General features: G+C 39.1%; 1 protein-coding gene across 5 annotated transcripts in view; it reads right to left on the bottom strand.

The window, feature by feature from the left end:
• The window catches only part of PPP4R1 (protein phosphatase 4 regulatory subunit 1), a 62,809-nt gene that overhangs the window by 26,728 nt on the left and 17,526 nt on the right, over nucleotides 1–18,555 (bottom strand). For all 5 annotated transcript variants that reach the window (XM_050971534.1, XM_030238650.2, XM_030238662.2 and 2 more), the window contains 3 exons: nucleotides 15,948–16,054; nucleotides 2,220–2,362; nucleotides 689–835 (listed from right to left, as the gene is read on the bottom strand). In XM_050971534.1, the coding sequence (XP_050827491.1) occupies nucleotides 689–835; nucleotides 2,220–2,362; nucleotides 15,948–16,054 (397 nt within the window). The remainder of the gene's footprint in view (nucleotides 1–688; nucleotides 836–2,219; nucleotides 2,363–15,947; nucleotides 16,055–18,555) is intronic.

Genomic DNA, 18,555 nt, shown 5'->3' with positions numbered 1-18,555 from the left:
AATACTAAATGAGGTCTCTCTCAACCAAAAAGAACAGAAAAAAATTCACCCAGCAGAAAGCAGCAATATAAATAGCAATAAAAAAATGAAACAAAAGGGCCTACATCTGCCATTGTTCCATTATAAATTAACTAATCTGCTTAGTATTTTAACACATTTTAATTATGAAGGTTGTGTCTAATGCAAAAAAAATGGCCACCAACCAACCAACCATGAGTTAATCAACTCAGATGCTTATTACTTTGTCCAATAAAACATAACAAAATCAATAAAGAGAACAGACATACAGCAAGAAGTAACAAAACTGAGGCATTAAAGCTTTTAAACTGATGGAAATTTTCCACACAGGCAATTTAAACTTCCGTAAAATAAACAGACAAACATTCAAAAAACTAAAAAGCCAACACTGCAGATGCTTTAATAGTCAATAAAATGAATCCTCTGCACTGTCTTGTCCAGCTGGGTTTTTTTTAATAGCATATGTAAGTTTTTGAATTTAAATCTTAACTTGACCAGAGTGTAGAGCACTGACACAGCACAGTAGAAGTTACAGATTTGTTACAGAGAGGGAAAAATAACATTTTCTTTTTAGTAATGGCTGTGCAGCTTGGAAACACACCACCACCACTGCACTATCAAGCATTCAGGCAAACTTTTGGCTGTGTGATTTGGCACTGCTGTTACTTACAGCCACAGCTTCTGTCTTCACATCGTCATTGCTGTCTGGAGCTGTCAGATCTATCAGCACAGGGCACACTTTGGTCTCCACATCGTATCTCTCAATGAGTTCTTGCTCCAACAGCACTAACAACGCTGCCTGGCTTGTTTTTCTGACCTGCCATAAAAAGACTAAAATTGAACAAAGCAATTCCAACACAGTTTTATTTTCTGAAATACATGTGTCCTGTATTTTGGAAGCTGTACCTATATACCAACACACAGCAGTACTAACTGCACACAGTGAGAGGACAAGTGCTCCACAAGTGCTTTTGCAAGCACTTCATCTTTGCTGTCCTGTGTTTTGGGAAGTATGGAGGTGGATACCTCCTCTACTTGACAATGTGCAGGTGTTTCTTGGGTTCACACATAATTTGTTTTAATGTCAAAAAGAGCAGTCATGGCAAATCTCAAGCAAATGCATGGAGAAAAAGCAGCACAGAGAGTAACAAATTTCTAAGAAAGATGAATTTTATCAAACAAATTCTCTTTTTCTGAGATTAACAAGAAATAGACTGGCAAGGAGAAACTGTGCTTATTTCCAATGCGTTTAAATTCTGAGACACAACTCTGCTTACTCCCATTTGAAAAAAAATTGTGCAAAAATAAGATACCCATTATTGATGTCATAGCATGCTAACCCCTACCTCCGAAGGGAGTAGTTTCACCAGAAGAGAAAACATTACATACAGCAAGACACTACATACACTGCAATGCAGCAATTTTGGAAACACCTTTGAGCTCTTTGTTTCAGAGATCTGCAGCCCAATGAACTATTTAACAGAGGTTAACACAATGAAAACAATCACTGAATCTTCGAGCAGGAGAACATCAAACAAAAGTAGAGTTGTTGTATTATACATGAATTAGCAAAACAACTACTAAGAAAAATAGGTTTGGGTAATTATTTTTAACTATGTAAATTTTGAAAAGGGCAAGGAAAAAAGTGACAAACTCAAGAGACCTAAAATATTGAAAATAATGTCTCAACTAGCATTAGTCTAGTCTGAAATGACTGGAGAAGCCTCAAGAAAGCTTTGGACAAGCTAACTTATGCATGCAGAGAGACAAACCACATGAGTTCCATCCAAAATGTTTATTGGATTGATATAGAAATAACTGATAATGAAGGTACAACACAGTGTTAAAAAACTGAATTATACAAAGGACTCAGTTTTTCATTACTGCCATTCTTTTGCCAGAATTTAAATTATGTAAGTTTGTCTAAGTGACAAACTAATTTCGTCCATATGAATACAGTATCAGATAAAAGGCCCCAAATCAGGACAGATCACGTTAGATGTAAAAAACTGTCATTACATTTTCTTTAAAATATTTCCTTTAATATTTTCATTAAATAAATTTATAGTACCATGTATTTCATGTCCATTCCAAATCCTTATATCCCAAAATATAACACACTTGTACCATGCTAAATTTAAATAATTTGGCATCACAACAGTATTTCACCAGCTAGTAAACTATTCCTACAGGAAACTTACTTGGTTATTCTGGTCAGCGAGGTATCGCACCACAATCGGCAGCAGGTATTTGGAAAAAGCATAAGGGATTGAAGGTCTGTTTTCTTGACAGAACATTGCAATATGAGGCACCTGTTCCATCAGTTCTGCCCGCACTGTTGGCTCTGTAAGGGTCAAAACAAAACCAAAAATAGGCACAATTTATGTTTCCAAGCATGCTCCCAGATCCTGCAAGCATAGGCCTCTTACAGTACTGTACATACAAAGTATGGTCTCAAGTGTTCATGTCAGTGTGTTTGTCGAGTTCCATTTTGACATCTTTTTACAAAACCAGATAAAACAACACTCTGTGTTGCCGAACTACTAAGAAGTCACATCTCACATTCTTAGTAATAAAAAAAGAAGAGATATAAGACAGCCAGCAATTAAGCATTATGAGTCTCAGAATTGTCCAAACTCCCTACGAGCATCACCTACTTCACAGAAACCTCTGAAAGTCAGCCCAGAATTGGCACCACGTTGAAAAGAAAGGAACTGAGGGGAAGTCTGGGCCATGGCCTCTCAGACGGGAAAGATCCCACTGAGCAGGACAACCAGCCATAACCACAGATGCTGGTCTTCATTCTTTGCTTTCTAAGGCTACTGATGCAATAGTCAGATGGAAAAGGTCCTGCATCTTTCCAGCTGCTTCTGTTAAACCTTTGGGATGTGTTTCTCGCCAAAGCTGGTGATTACTTTAAAAATATTTAATTCAATTTTTAAATTCAAGAAATGGCACACTGCCTGGATGAATCCTAATCCCCACAGAACATGCACATATACCTGCAGGATGAGAGAAGAAGCAAGAGAAACAATACAGATGTAGATTCAATTCCAACTATTAGAAAAACAGATTCAATTTAAGAAGCAGGACCTTATTACGTGCCTAACTTCTCCATGGGGATAGAAAAAAAATCTGAACTAAGTACTTCTGGCCTTTCAGGATTTGCTGATATATGCAGTTACCACTGGTCTCCTGATTACTTACAAAAAGACATAACATCAGTTGCTTTCAAACTTTACTAATTTGATTTAGAATATTTTAAATAATAAGATGTATATGTCACAGGATAGATACATATGCCTTACTGAATTTTTACCTAAAAGTTGTTCACGTAAAACTTAATGGTATAACCTGAACCATCTTTCTTGGAATACTTGTAATTAATATGATTCATTAAAAACATAACCTTTTTAAAACAGAAGCATGCAACATGCATTTGTATTTAACATGGCAAATGTGTGTAGCACTTGGCTTTCCTGTACACTGGCTACAGGTGTAAACTCAGGTCTGAATAAAACATAACAAAGACACAGCAAGTCCCCTGCTGTGCGCAGTCTTTTCTTCACTGAGGACAATGAGAACAGAAAAGATCACGGCACACAAAGTAATTAAATTCCTATGGGCTCCAGTTCTTTTACTATAGACTTAAATTACTTTTCCTATAGAAAAACATACCAAAATCAGAATTGGAGGGGACCTTATAGATCATCTAATTCCAACCCCTGGGGTTGGCGTTCCACTAGACAGGTTGCTCAAAGCCCTATCCAGCCTGGCCTTGAACACCTTCAGGGATATTCTGGAAAGTTTATGAGTTGCTGAACAAGTTGTAAAATACAAAATGAAGTCTCAAACAAATCAATATCATATAGGTTTGCTGTTCATGACAATAAAGTAAAAAAGGTCTTCCAATCTGCTCAGTACCTCTTCCCAAACATTATGAGGAGCACACAGGAGAAAAACTTTTTTTTTTAAACTTCAGATGTTCTGAAACATGTGCAGATTGAACTCCATAAGCAATACTGGCATCCTGAGGTTTGTATTGAATGATGAAGAACACTATAAAGCACTATAAGATGCTGAAGAACACTATAAAAACTATGTGCAAGTTTTAGCAGATCTAACAAAAATTCACACCTTAAAATGCTGAACTCTAGTCTAGTGATCAAACATTTCATTTTTTTTTTCATTTTTTGTAGCACTAAATGTAACAGCTGCCCAAAATATGCACCTGTAACTACGATAAACTAATAGCTGATGAGATTATTAATTCTGAAAGTTGGAGTTTCCATATCATACTAATGTAAAAAAAGAGAATATTCCTATTGTAGTAATTCATCTTTTGCTTCCTTATACAACTTTGCCAGAGCAGTCCTTGGAACACAAGGAAGATAAGATGCAATTGTTCATTAGGATGAGGCAGTGCAGAGGGGTCAACCAAAGTAGATCGGGTGCTTTCAAGAGTCAAGTCAGCAAAAATATCTATTTTCTTCCTACATTTAATTCAGTTCTGGTCCTTTTATCTGACAAGGCCTGGCTTCTTCTGTTCTGGAAGATGGGTTTGAAGTGTGCCTGAGAAAGGAGTCCTTTCACTTGCCAACTTTGACACATCTTTGTGTACTTTTTCACCTGTGTGACAACTGCTCAAAGGTGGCCAAGTTAAAGAAGACTTGCACCCTCCATTTGCAACTGCCCAATACCCACTGAAAGCAGAGCAACTACAAATGGAAGAGTCCTTCCATGCTGAGTACATTTTGAGATAAAGAAAGACATTATCTCTGCAAACAGGCTGTACACAGCCTCTCTTCCATGAGCAATTTGTTTGAAAAGGGTGTAGATGGTAAACACAGCAAGATGAGGAACGACCAGGCTGGGCAAGGAGGACGGGAACTTGATGGACAAGAAATGGGAAGCCAGGGCTAGAGGAACTCATGCCCACCTTTCCCAGAAGGCTGTTATTTCAAGACATGCCCAGGACATAAGCAAGCGGCACAAGAGACTTATGTAACAACACTTATCCCTAGGGTCTTGCTCTCCCATCTTAGGACTCATGCCTTGCTTCTTGTAGCAGACAGAAGATGACTGGGGAAAGGGAGTGAGGGAGGGCAGAGGTTAAAGGGGATGGAGAGTAAGCAAAATCAATCTGACTGAGGCTGCATGCGTGGCAGCAGTGCTTCTTAAATGGCTTCTAAATTTGCTTTGGGCAGTTCCCACCCTCCCAGACACAAAACTTGCAGCTTCCATTTATGCCAATGCTACTGTTCATGCAGCCAGACAATAAACCCTATCAAAGAACTGATCTAGCTGATGCAGCTTTTGCCTCATCACAGCAGCATAATTAAACAGCAAGAACTGGCACTTAATATTGATCTCCCTGTGCAGAATTCCCTCAAGTAGCAGAACTGTCTGATGATGGAAGCAAGCAATGGTAAAAGAAGGTGCTAGAACTGAGGGGAAGAAGCAAAATATTGGAAAAGCCAGTTTATTCCTCTTCCTAGTGGGAAGCTGTGCAAAATGTTCAAGCCGGGTTCTTCACAGAGTAACTGCACACTACTCATTTGATTGCAGTCTGAACTCTGTCTTGATGCTGAAGAAATAGCTCTGCAATCAAAGCCAACAAGAACTCTGTATTAAGCATATCAAGAGCTGAGTACATACTTTGGACACCTGGCACTCAAAAATGGGGAGACTGTTTCCATATGTCTTTGACATCTCTAAAGTTTGCCCACCCACTGATAAAGCAACGGCAACACTCCCTTTCCCTAAATTGATGAGGTTTGCTGTGAAACAGGATTTATAAATTTCTTTATAAAGCACTCCAGTCAGAGTGCAGGATGTACCAAAACCATGAGATTCTTTTCCTTCAGAACAGGATTCATCTACTATGCAGCACTTATGTCAGCTGCCTAACAATACTAACGACCTGCAGATGTAAAGTGAGCCCTTTTCTTCCTGAGCTACCAAGTCAGCTCTGGCTTTGTAAAGAACACAGGCAGATGAGACGATGCAATTAAAGATTTGAAACACTCATGCCCAGGAGTGAATTAGAACTGTAAAGTCACCTTAGTTCTTACATTCCCTAACTTTCAAGTACACGGCTCTGGAATCTTTGTAAGGTCAATTCAAAGCAACAAACAAGGAGGGCTGTGTAGGGAACTGGCTGTGTAACACAACACCGTAATTCGCCATCAAAAGGCGTTTGTGCTGTTCTGGGGAATTACTGCTGCTATGCAAGAACCTGAACCTTAAGCTTACCAATTTAGATAAGAGCTCAATTCTTCCAAAGGCTGAGGCATATGTTCCAGTGTGTACTGAATAGAGCCTAATCTCACAGTCTGATGCAGTTACAGTAGAGCTTTTTTTTGCATTATGTTTCCTTAAGACCCAAGCAACAATGCCAAAAAAATCCACTGAAGTCAGAGTGCTTTCTTATTTCTTTCATCTATTCCTCAGCTTTGTCTTTAGCTTGAACAGGTGGCAGATCCAAGCAGGGATTCCATGAGGCTTCAATAACAGTGTCTGCCATTTCAGTTAAAACCTCCCTGTTGTTTAAAATCAAATTTACAGCTTGGTCATTGTGTTAGTTTTGGCCGGAACAGCGTTAACTTTCTTCATGGCAGCTGGTACAGGGCTATGTTTTTGATTTTTGCAGGAAACAGTGTTGATAAGGGACGTTTTAGTTATTGCTGAGGAACACTTACATGGAGCCTGGGCCTCTTCTGCCTTTCACCCCACCTCACCAGCAATCAGCAGGAGATGCATAAAGAGGGGATGCAGCCAGGACAGCTGATCCCAACTGACCACAGGGACACCGCAGACCATGGTGTCATGCTGATCATATAGAGCTGAGGGAAGAAGGAGGAATGGGGGGGAAGTTCGGAATGCCAGGGTTTATGGTCCCAAGTCACTGTCAGGTGTGATGGAGCTCTCCTGGGGATGGCTGAACAGCTGCCTCCCCATGGGAACTGGTGTATGAATTCCTCACATTTACAGTGAAGACTTGAGCATTACCCTGATTGTTATGTTCAGTCCTTATAAATTTAAGGCAGCTTAAACACTATTTCCAACACAAATTCAAAACATGGCCCAATATTAGTTACTATGAAGAAAATTAACTCTACCTCTGCCAAAACCAGCAGGTATGAACAGAGTGAACAGTGCACAGCAGTTACAAGTTGCTTTGTAAAGCATAAGCTCATCCAGCTGGGGAATACGTCTGCACTCTGTGTTTTTTGCACTGTACAATATAGTCAAGGACCAGGCTTCCACACAGTATAAACAAACCAGGAGAATTTTGCTTCACATCAAGTTTCTATTTTAGGTGGTCTGGAAAAATCTCTGTGTACAGCTAGGTTCTACATAGCATTTGCCTGGAACAGTATTTTTCTGTTCAGCAGAGGAAGTTATTTTTAAATGATCTTTTCAAATTACCTCTTGAAAGTACATAGTCTATCTATTCCTAAAAGTAGCAATCTACTAAAAAGAAACCCTGCAATTTGTTAAAACAAAACCTTTGAAAAGAAATATTAATATAAAATACTAGATTTCCTTACTCATTAGCATTTCATTTCATTCTATCATATCCAGTGTATTATCTAGATACAGAATTACACTGAACTGAGCTTTAGGAATCAAGCAAAATTAAGAGAATGACAGAAGACAGTGAAAATAGCTTCCATTTCTTCTGTTCATGAAACAATTTGAAAAAGTTTCCAGAATAAAATGACACAGCTCTACCTCTCTTCATTTCCAGATCATACAAAACCATCAATATGTTCAAATCAGCATCTTCAGAACCTGGGGAGACTTTTTTTCTGCATAAACAAACCCTCAGTTTTAGCCATTTCACAAATGACCATTCAAATCAATATCCTAAACTGACTCTAAAATCATAGAAGCAATTAACTATTTCTTCTTCATCCATGAGAAAAACCATTTCCCCTAAAATCTGACACCATCTCACGTAAAGTGCCAGCATGCTCACTTGGCTACTCCTAGCACATACATTCAGCTTGGATCTATAAATGTCTAATGCTTATTTCAACCCTGCTAAAGCTTCAGTTCACTCTCTATTCCACTTCAGCTATGAGGAAGTAAAGCACTACCATCAGCTGCATACTGGAAATTAAAAAGGGATTATTTTAGAACTGCACAGTGTAATACCAACTAATTGCTTCAGACCAGCTATTTATAAATCAAGTCATTACTCCAGAGCCACCCCACAACTAGATTTATTTCACAATGCTTTATTCTGCAGCAAAGTACAGTATTTTTGAAAAAGTCTGCAGTGCTTTCATTATCCCACTATGACCATTCTGAAGCAGCAGTGAATTTCCACTAATTTCCACAAATTTCCAATTTGTGAGGAGTTGTAAGGTTTTTGTGTTGTAAAATTGTAAATGAAGAACAACCACTGATGATGTTAGAGCTGCTTTAACTGACAATTTTTATGGATGTTTTAAGTACACCTGAATATTAATAATATAGCCCTTTGTTCTTACTAAGGGTTGTGAGCAACAGGGAAAGATGTAAGTGCATGGCTTTGCATTAACACTTCAATTCAATAAAAGAGTAATTCACAGAATCACAGAATATCCTGAGTTGGAAGGGACTCAGAAGGGACCCAGAAGGATCATCCAAGTCCATCTCCTGGCCCTGCAAAGGACCACCCCAAGAGTCACACCATGTCGCTGACAGCATTGTCCAAATGCTTCTTGAACTCTGTCAGGCTTGCGCTGTGACCACTTCTCTGGAGAGCCTGTTCCAGTGCCCAACACTCTCTGAGAGAAGAACCTTTTCTTAATATCCAACCTAAACATCCCCTGACACAGCTTTATCTATCTTCTTCTTCTTTCCCCAAAGATAACTTTCCATTTCCCTCTTTTTTTCCTTCTACAAATATATGTATTTTCCCTTTTGATTTCTACCATTTCCCATGTCATCCTTCTCTCCAACTTTCCTACCTCTTTCAAAGATAAAATAAAAGCTAGACATGTGGAAATACACTGCAGCCAGAGCCCATCCTTTTAGTTTAGGAGTCCAGCAGAAAGGCTGGTGCATGTGATGCATGTGCTGCTTCAGTAGTCAGGCTTTCTTCCTACTAACCAGAAATGGATTTCATTACTGACTGGAAGAGCAAGGAGTGGAACACAGACTAATGAGGGAGGGTAAAGTCACTGTTAGTCACTCATCAGATGTATGGACAGGCAAAAGAAGTTTACATCAAGCACAGGAGAAAATTCTTAGTGTAGCATGAGGTGGGAGATGAGGTATGGAAAATCCTGGAACATGAAAATGGGGAAGGGAAGAAAATGCAGCTGGGAAAGGCAAATATTAGCATTTCTATTAATATTGCTTACAAATGAAGATTTTTGTTAAATGAAATGCTGCAGTATGTGCTGTTTGACAGGTAATATTGGCATGTCTCAAAATACCAACAGCAGCAATTGAACCTACATTAATAAAGCCATTTAAGCACACTATTAAGTAATTAGGGTTGTGAGGCCATCCACATTAAGCCTGATTATAGAGCTTCAAAATTTAATGACCAATTAGCCTAATAATTGTTTTCAAAATCAGGTTGTTTTGGAAACTGCATTTACAACTGATTCTTTGCAGTAAAAAGATTACTTTTCATTCAGAAGAAAAACATCCTAGCTGGCTATATTCAGACAAATAAGCACCAGCCCTTCAGGATGTCATTTTATTTCCCCCCCATCATTTCTTTAAAGAAAAATCTATGTGTATCTATTTCATAGTAAGCTGTATTACACATGTATTTTAGAAACTAAGACAGACTTTCACTTTTAAAGAAACTTCAGAAAATTAAATTTAAAGCTTCTGGAGCTTCTTGCACACTAAGCAAAATGCCAATAATGCAGTCATTCTGGCTGGGACTAACTTTCAAAGCCATTTCAAAGCCAGTTAATTGCACTTCAGCACACAATGATGAAATCTTGTATCATCTAAGCCACTCACAGACTGGTACCAAAAAAAAAAAAAAAAAAAAAAAAAAAAAAAAAAAAAAAAAGGTTTGAATTATACTTATTTACTTAAGTCAATAACTCAGACATAAGGCCCTTGTTCAAGCTCTCACAAGCCTGTGGCCAGTGTACATTTGAAAATGAAGAAGACCCAGCTATCTTAACACAAAGATAAGCATTTTTAATCTAACAAGGGTTTATGGGGGATAACTTAACGTTTGCCAAGTATTGAGCTTATATGCCAAACTACTTCTTGGCTTGTATAGATTCAAAGACACCATAAAAACATCTAAGTGGGAAGTCATACCTAACATCCCTAAAGAACAGAGAAATTACAAACTGACTGAACAGTGGATTCAAAAGCAGTACAATGTATCTTTCTTAGCTGTCACTACTGTAGGAAACTTGGTACCAAAGACAGCAGGGAAGTCCAGCTTAGGACTGAAAAATACCCAAATTCCACAGCAGAATCACAGATTTAATAGCAATACCCAACTACAGCAATGAAGACAAACACTGAAGTCTTACAAATAACTCAGATTCAGAGAATAACTTTCTTTAGCAAGCAAGGGCCTTGTGGGCAGGGGATTATTCCCCAGATGCCACTGATGGGTTTCCTCCACGGAACAGCTGCTCTGTGCTGCCACAAACATACAACAGCAGCACATGATACCAGGGCCAAGCAAATCCTGTGTTCTGCCAGCACTGGGAGCAGCTCATGTCCAGTACCACCTGCAGTGGGTATTTTTTCCCTGTACAATCACAACATTTTGATGTTGTGATTGATTTTAAGGCTACAACTATAAACTGAAACTAATTAGTTAACAAGAGTCCAAACTACCCTGTCAGAAGGCGGCACACTTTATATCATTTGAACGTGCAGACACAATGGTAATCAAAACTCTCTTTCACAAAATACAATTCACTACAACTCTACCCAAAGGGTCCAAATGAGTTTCCATCAAAAGCTATTTCTTTCAGATTTTTTTTTTGACAAAAAGCTTTTATAAAATCAGTTTTAGAGCTGATATCTGCTTTTGCCATGATGCCTCAAAAAAAGTGTCTTGGCTACCCAGCTGGTATCTCAATATATGTATCAATCACAGCAAACCATACTCTCATAATTTTCTTCCATCCTACTATCATATCTGGACCCAGATATGTTTGTAGTGAAGATTATTTTTATTCCACATTAAAACAGTATTTAGTGCAAACAAGATGACATTCAGGTTCTCAAAGTTTTATCACAGTAGATAAAGAATGAAAATGATTGGAAATTCTCCTGCTTCCAAACACAAAAATGGCTGTCTCAGCATAGCCCCAGCTTTTTAAAAGGTATTAAAACCAACCAAAACAAACCTGAAAAAAGCTTAAAAAAAAAAACCCAACCCAACAAACCACAAACCCAAAGAATTTTTAAAAAACCCCGAGATTGATTCTTTGTCAAGCAAAGACCATGTCTGAAAAACATCAACCCCACTACATGACTTCTAAAATTGCAAGGTATTAACAGGACAAAGGACTCCCTGGGCAACTTTAAAATAGCTGGTATTTTTAGCTTTTTAGTTCACTGCTGTACCTCCACTTTAGAAATCAGCATCGGTAGCCCAGAAAGAGAACAGATATTGTGTATCCTGGGTATATTCTTCAATTCCAACCTCATTATACCAACTACTAAAAAAAAAAAAAAAAAAAAAAAAAGTACCCCACTTTCTCCACTTTCTGTGACTTGATTTGACAAGAAAAGACAAAGAGCTACAAATGTTAAAAGACTGGCATAAGACTAACAAGTATCAAAAATTAGAAACAAAAAGACTTGTACTTAGTCATAGTTTAGTTTGACTTCCAAGTTTGTTTTTATTTTTATTTATTTAAACATTTAAACATGAAGGTCCAGGATGGCTCTAACCATACAAATATCTTGCCCTAACCAAGCAAGTTAAAACACACAGGCACTTTACTTTGACAATGTTTTCTTATTCCAAATTCAGGGGCTTTTATGTTTTATGGACAAATTGGAAAAATGAATACTGTAAATGGAAAGAAGCAAGACAAAAATTAACAAGTCTAATAGTAACAACCTTCAACATACACACACAAAAACCAGAACCCCTGCAACAAAATCAAAAAGCTGAAAAAAAAAAAAAAACCAACCCAAAAACAAAACCAAAACCCACTGTGCTGCAGTATGAATAACAGTCAAGCTCATATATTAAGAAGATACAAAGCAGATCAAGCTCCCTAATGAATTTTCACATGGTTTAAAACACAAGGCTATTCTAATAACCTGCCTTACCGAAACCAGCCAAGTCCAATACTGCAACTGCTCGAGGCACAAGACTCAACAGTTAAGTTTGCAGAAATTTAATTTGTGGGGCAGCTGCAGAATCCAGCACTACTAGTTTGGCAGATCTGAGACAACTTCTACAATGCAGGAAAAGCCTGAACTGCTGCTTTTACTGACGCTGAGAAAATATCAGCCCTGACTAAAATGTACCCCACCCTCGTTAAAGGCAACAAATTGATTTGAACTCAACTCTTGGCTTCCACTACACTTCTGCCTAAATAAACTTCAATTTGACACACTTAGTTGGTCACCAATGAAAAGCCTAAGGCTACAAGTCGCTGCAAGAGGCCATTTTTCCCTTGGACACATCTGTCCTATTTTCTAAACTGAAGTGGAGCTTCAGAAAGCGTCTGATGCTCTAAACTATTCACAGGGCCACACAAACAGGCAACTGTATATGCAGATTTCAGAAGCAGAGCTTTGCTAGGAAAGCACTCTATCAACAGTAGCATGCCACTGTTCTCAATTAAAAACACATTTTATTGTAAGTGAATAGTGACTTTTTTTTCCTTTTTAAAGAATCCTTGGAGAGGTACTCAATACAATTATGTAATGCTTACAACAGGCTACTTTTCCTGGCTAAACAAGCACATTCCCTCAGAAAAATAAAACCATGCATTTTAAATTAAGACAGTAGTGACAAAATAACAGAAATCAGCAGAATATATTTTTACCCTTGGAAAGCATTATCTCCTACAGTTCCAGAAGAAGTGAGAAAAACTAACAAACACTGCATAGAAGAAAACATTTTCTTCTCATTCAAGATTTAATACAAATTTATCTTCATAGCACACCAACAACAACAAAAGAATGACCAGATCTTTCCTGATGTTCTGCTGTTAGACTTTCTTCCTTCTGGTATGTCAACTGTACCTAACTATGTTGAAATCAAGCCCTTAATTCTTTCTAGTTAATTTTTAAACCAGAATTCTGTCACAGCTCTGTCCACATAATTTTTCCCTTCATCCACTTCCCCACCACTTTTTAAGCACTCTTTTTCTTTCACATTTGTTTTTCATTTTTCTCTTGCTTTTGCCTTTTATTCTAAACACTCAGCAGTCCCAATATAGTGATTAGCAAGAGACACACTGGATCTACAGAGCCTTCCTACTCATTGCAGAGAGGGTGCACAAGCAAGCTCACTACATTGGACTTCAAGAGCAGACTTTTGGCATCTTCAGGGATCTGCTTGGTGGAGGCACCATGGGATAAAGCCTGAGGGAACAGGTGCCCAAGAAAGTTAGTTAATATTCAAGGATCACCTCCTCCAAGTTCATGAGCAAGTAGTCAGGCAAAAACACTGGGAGGCCTGCATGGATGTACAAAGAGCTTCCGGACAAACTCAAGCAAAAAAGAGGAAGCCTACAGAGGGTGCAAGCTAGGACTGGTAGACTAGGAGGAATACAGAAAAATTGTCCGAGCTGCCAGGGATTGGGTTAGGAAAGGTAAAGCCTCAAAGAATTAAAACTGGCAGGGATGTCAAGGGCAACAAGAAAAGGTTCTATAGGCACACCAGTGTTAAAAGGAAGACTAGGGAAAATATGAGCCCTCTGTAGAAGAGGGAGACCTGGTTACCCCAAACAACGAGAAGGCTGAGGTACTCAATGATCTTCTTCCCTCAGTCTTCAGTGACAAGTTCTCCATCTGAGTCCCAGAAGGCTAAGGTGGGGATTGGGAGAATGAAGAACTGCCCACAGAAGAAGATCAGGTTCAAGACCACATAAGGAACCTGAAGGTGCACAAGTCCACAGGACCTGATGCAGTGCATCTGCAGGTCCTGAGGGAAATGGCACAAGAAGTGGCTAAGCCACTATCCATTGTATTTGAGAATTGAGGCAGTCCACTGAAGTTCCCACCAACCTGAAAAGGGAACACAAACCCCTCATTTTCAAAAAGAGAAAAAAAGAAGACACAGGGCCATCTCACCTTGGTGCCTTAGCAAAACCATGGTGCAGCTGCCCCTGGAAACTGTGAGAAGGCACACGGAAAATAAGGAGGTAATGCGTAAGAGCTAACACAACTTCACTAAGGCCAAACCATTCCTGGCAAATCTGTTGGCTTTTTACAACAGGGTTAAAGTGTTGGTGGATAAGGGAAGAGCAACTGACTTCATGTACCTGGCCTCGTGCAAAACATTTGACACTATCTCTTTAAGTCCTTGTTTTTAAATCAGAGAGACATAGACATCAGAGAGATGGCCACTCAATGGAAAAGTTGCACTCAAACAGTTGTGGTCAACAGCTTGATATTCATGGGGAGACCAGTGACATCTGGAGCTCCTTAGGGGTCAATACTGGGACCAGCACGGTTCAACATCCTCGTGGGTGACATGGACAGTGGGATGAAGAGCACCCTCAGCAAGTCTGCCCACTATACCAAGCTCCATTTGATTGACATGCTGGAGGAAAGGGTCCCAGCAGCCGCAGGGACCTTCATGTACCTGAGAAGTGGGCCCATGTGAACCTCATGAATTTCAACACGGCCAAGAACAAGGTCCTGGGTTGGGACAAACCTTGGTATCAATGCAGGGTTAGTAGAGAATGGATTGAGAGCAGCTCTCAGGAGGTGTTGGTTGATGAGAAGCTCAACATGACCTAGCAACCTGCAGCCCAGAATGCCAAAGACATCCCGAACTGCATCAAAAGCAGCATCGGCCAGCAGGACAAGGAAGGGGATTCTGCTCCTCTGCTCAGGTGAGACCCCATATGGAGTGCTGCATTCAGCAGAGGGTAATGAAACTGATCAGAGAGACAGAGAATCTGTCCTAAGAGAGAAGGCTGACAGACCTGGGGCTGTTCAGCCTGGAGAAGAGAAGGCTCTTGGGAGACCTTACTGCAGCCTTCCGGTACCTAAGGAGGCCTGAAAGAGAGCTGCAGAGGGACTTTTTGCAAAGCCATGTAGTGACTTGATAAGCAGTTATGGCTTCAAACTGAAAGAAGGCAGGTAGCAGAAAGTCTTCACTATGAGAATGGTGAGGCACAGGAACAGGTTACCCAGAAGCTGTGGATGCCTCATCCCTGGAAGTGTTCAAGATCAGGCTCGATGGGGCATTGAACAACCTGGTTTTGTGGAAGATGTCCCTGTCCATGGTAGGTCCCTCCCAACCCAAACCATTCTCTGATTCTATATTTGCACCTTTACCAATTCTTGCTACTTCTCTTACCTGCATACCTGGTTGCCCAAAAAGGGGCAAAGGAACAACTTCAGCATTTAAATTCTATCAAAACTTATGAGTGTGTCGCACAGATGGTTTCCAAGTTTATTTTCAAGGCAAGAAACTAATCTTGATCTAAAAATCTAAAATAATCATGTATATCTTTTGAGTAGCAAAAGTAAATAATAAGAGTTACAAAAAAATGTACTGCTGGAAAGCTGCATTCCTACATTTTGAAGGGGTGTAAATCTGTTGATGAAAATAGTAAGGAAAAAGGTCACCTTTGGGGGATGATTAAGAAAAATTAAATTTTACACTATTTTATTGAATTTGCAGAAGCCTAGTTTGAATATCGGAGAAAGAACATACTGCTCCTGTGCTAAACACAGGTTTAGCACCTCTGATTTTCCCACATCAACCCAGTAAAATGTTTAGTGCTACCTACCTGAATCATCAGCTAATCTGCTGATTCTCTCCAACACAGCAATACAATCTCTCTCATCATCACTGACTTCCTTCAAAGTGTCCAGCAAACTTCGAGCCACCATTTGCCTAGTTTACAAGAAAGATTAAAAATCAGCATTATTTGTGTCCAGAAATACAGCTAAATCAAAAAGTTGTGAATCACAGAAGTTTCTTACACCGAACAGAATTTTATATATATTCACTTAAAATTTTATTTATAAATTATAGTAAGTTTAGCTAGCCCTGTTTTGGGAATTCTTACTTCTAATACCTGGCATAACCTTAAAGAATTGTAAGCTTTAAATACAACATAAAAAATATCCCTTTAATTTACAAGAATAAGAGAAACCAGCCACCAAGACCAGAAATAGTAATCATCTGCTAAGTGGGCAAACAGGAGCTGAATGTTAGGAAGACAGAATCAGCCTTCCATCCATCCTCATCTATGAAGTCCTTAACTTGTTCTATACAAAGCAAAGTAACACTAGTATCATTAAAATGTTTTTAAAGAGAACTCTGAATTTACTTTACAAAAGCATGAACACTCAAGCCAAAGATCTTCATACCAATGGTGTTATAGCTGACATTTAAACCAGTGGTGGTTGACATTTAAAAGTCAAACTTCACTCAAATGCTATGGGTATATACTGTGAGTGGTGGGTACATACTGTGAAAATAACATGTACTACCCAACCCATGTGTACCTGAGACATACATTAAGCAAAGCAGAAACATTAAGAAAATATGAAATAAGTCATAATCAACTCAGTTACTACTTCAAATGCACAAGAAAATTTTCTATGGACTAATTTATGAGTGATGAAATATAGTCAGATTTGGGATTTTGTCCTCCAAGGTTCTGTCACGGCCTATGCTACAAAGTCATACCCATCAGGTACCTAGATAGACTGATTGCCACACATTCCCAGCTGCATTCAGGGTTATCTCCTCAAAAACAACCTGCAATGGCATACCTCTTTTCTTATCCTACTGGATAACGTGGGTTACATGTCAGTTCAGAGATCTAGCAGAATTATCTCTGGATAATGGAATGGGAATCGGCCAAGGAACTGTGTCCAAGACACTAGTAGATCTGCTAATGCCTCAGAGCAACTCGACAAAACACTGAAGGAGCAAGTGTCAAGTGCCAGGTATTCCCAGAACTGAAGGACAGAAACACTCCTAGGATGTAGCCTAGGTAGAAGCACTGGTGACAAACAGCAGTGCTGTAGAAAAGAGCAGTGTTCACTACAAGCAGTGAACGTGAGCAGTGGTCAACAACTTAGAAGAGAACAGATGGTTACATTCCTAGTGCACAAGGGAAGCTCAAGAGCTTCACAATTCCATGCAATCAGAGAAAGGCAGGAGGTTTCCATGAATTCCCAAAGCTAAGCACACATTTTCTTGTACTGAAAATCAGTAATTTAAATACTGCACATTGGCCAGTTGCAGAACTATTTTAAATTAAACTGTTTTGACATACAGATATATAAAATCTTAAAAAAAAAAAAAACCAAACTGAAGAAACCATTTGCCTTTAATGAATTTCTTCTCCCTCACTCTTTTCAACTCGACAAAAGTACATCTCCTAGCAGAGATCTTGATACGCAGTTAAAATTCAGCCATAAAAACCCTAACAGAGGGAAACAGACTGCATGACACACTAACCTAGAAGCAGAGTTGACTTGGTCTTTTTAAAGGGCTGGACACCTCTGAAAAGAGAAGAGGAACAGATGAAGCAATTTCATAAACCAGCCTGTGTGGACACGTGTCTCCTACATATTTAATGCAGTCTTGGAAAGTGAGAGACAAGTCAACTAACCCACTGAGTCTCAGCAAGTAAGGAACCACAGTAAACAGCACTACTGCCAAGATGTGCTTTGGTCTGAAGAGAAAAAGCAGCAATAATTCCTCATAGGCTTATGAAACGAAGGATCTGTGTTCAGGAACTGCCTCACTATGCAAATAGATTTATTGGTGAGTGCTCTATACTTCTGAGCCTTCTTAATGAGGAATGGAAGCAAGTTGAAGGCAATAAAGATTAAAAAACCCTCAAGTGATTTTAACACAAAAAACCAAAAAGAGACAAAAGCTGTGCTCCAAACTGCACCAGTAACTAGCAACTGGTTTTAAAAGCAAGTAGCAAAAAGGAATCATCACCCTTGTATGTATGTACACACACCAGTGCTACCAGACACAAGAAGACTGTGTATCAGGGTGATAGCTTTGGCTTTCTGCTCAACATCTACTCTTGCTGCAATGTGATGTTGAATTATTAAGGCATATCCTAGAGATGTTTCTCAAATCTGAACCAAAGGCTGCCTCTTCAATAACCACACCACAGACAGATTCCCACTTGCCTTATTTTGCAGACAAACAATTTATTGTAATATTTGTCAGTTTCCCCTCCATTCTCATAGGCAACATCTGTGGTGCTCATGAGCAACACCTAAACCAGTAAAAATGTAAACCATAACATCAAAAATTGTCATAAAGCAACTCTTCCACCACTTGGGAAGCTGTTAAAAGATCCCCTACTTCTCTCTCTCTTTTTCAGTTAATCCTGTCATATTTTACATAAATCTTAC

This window comes from Serinus canaria, chromosome 2 (assembly GCF_022539315.1).
Source record: "Serinus canaria isolate serCan28SL12 chromosome 2, serCan2020, whole genome shotgun sequence".
Classification (NCBI taxonomy): domain Eukaryota; kingdom Metazoa; phylum Chordata; class Aves; order Passeriformes; family Fringillidae; genus Serinus; species Serinus canaria.
Note: the sequence above shows the minus strand (reverse complement) of the source record. Positions and strands in the feature narration are given on the sequence as shown.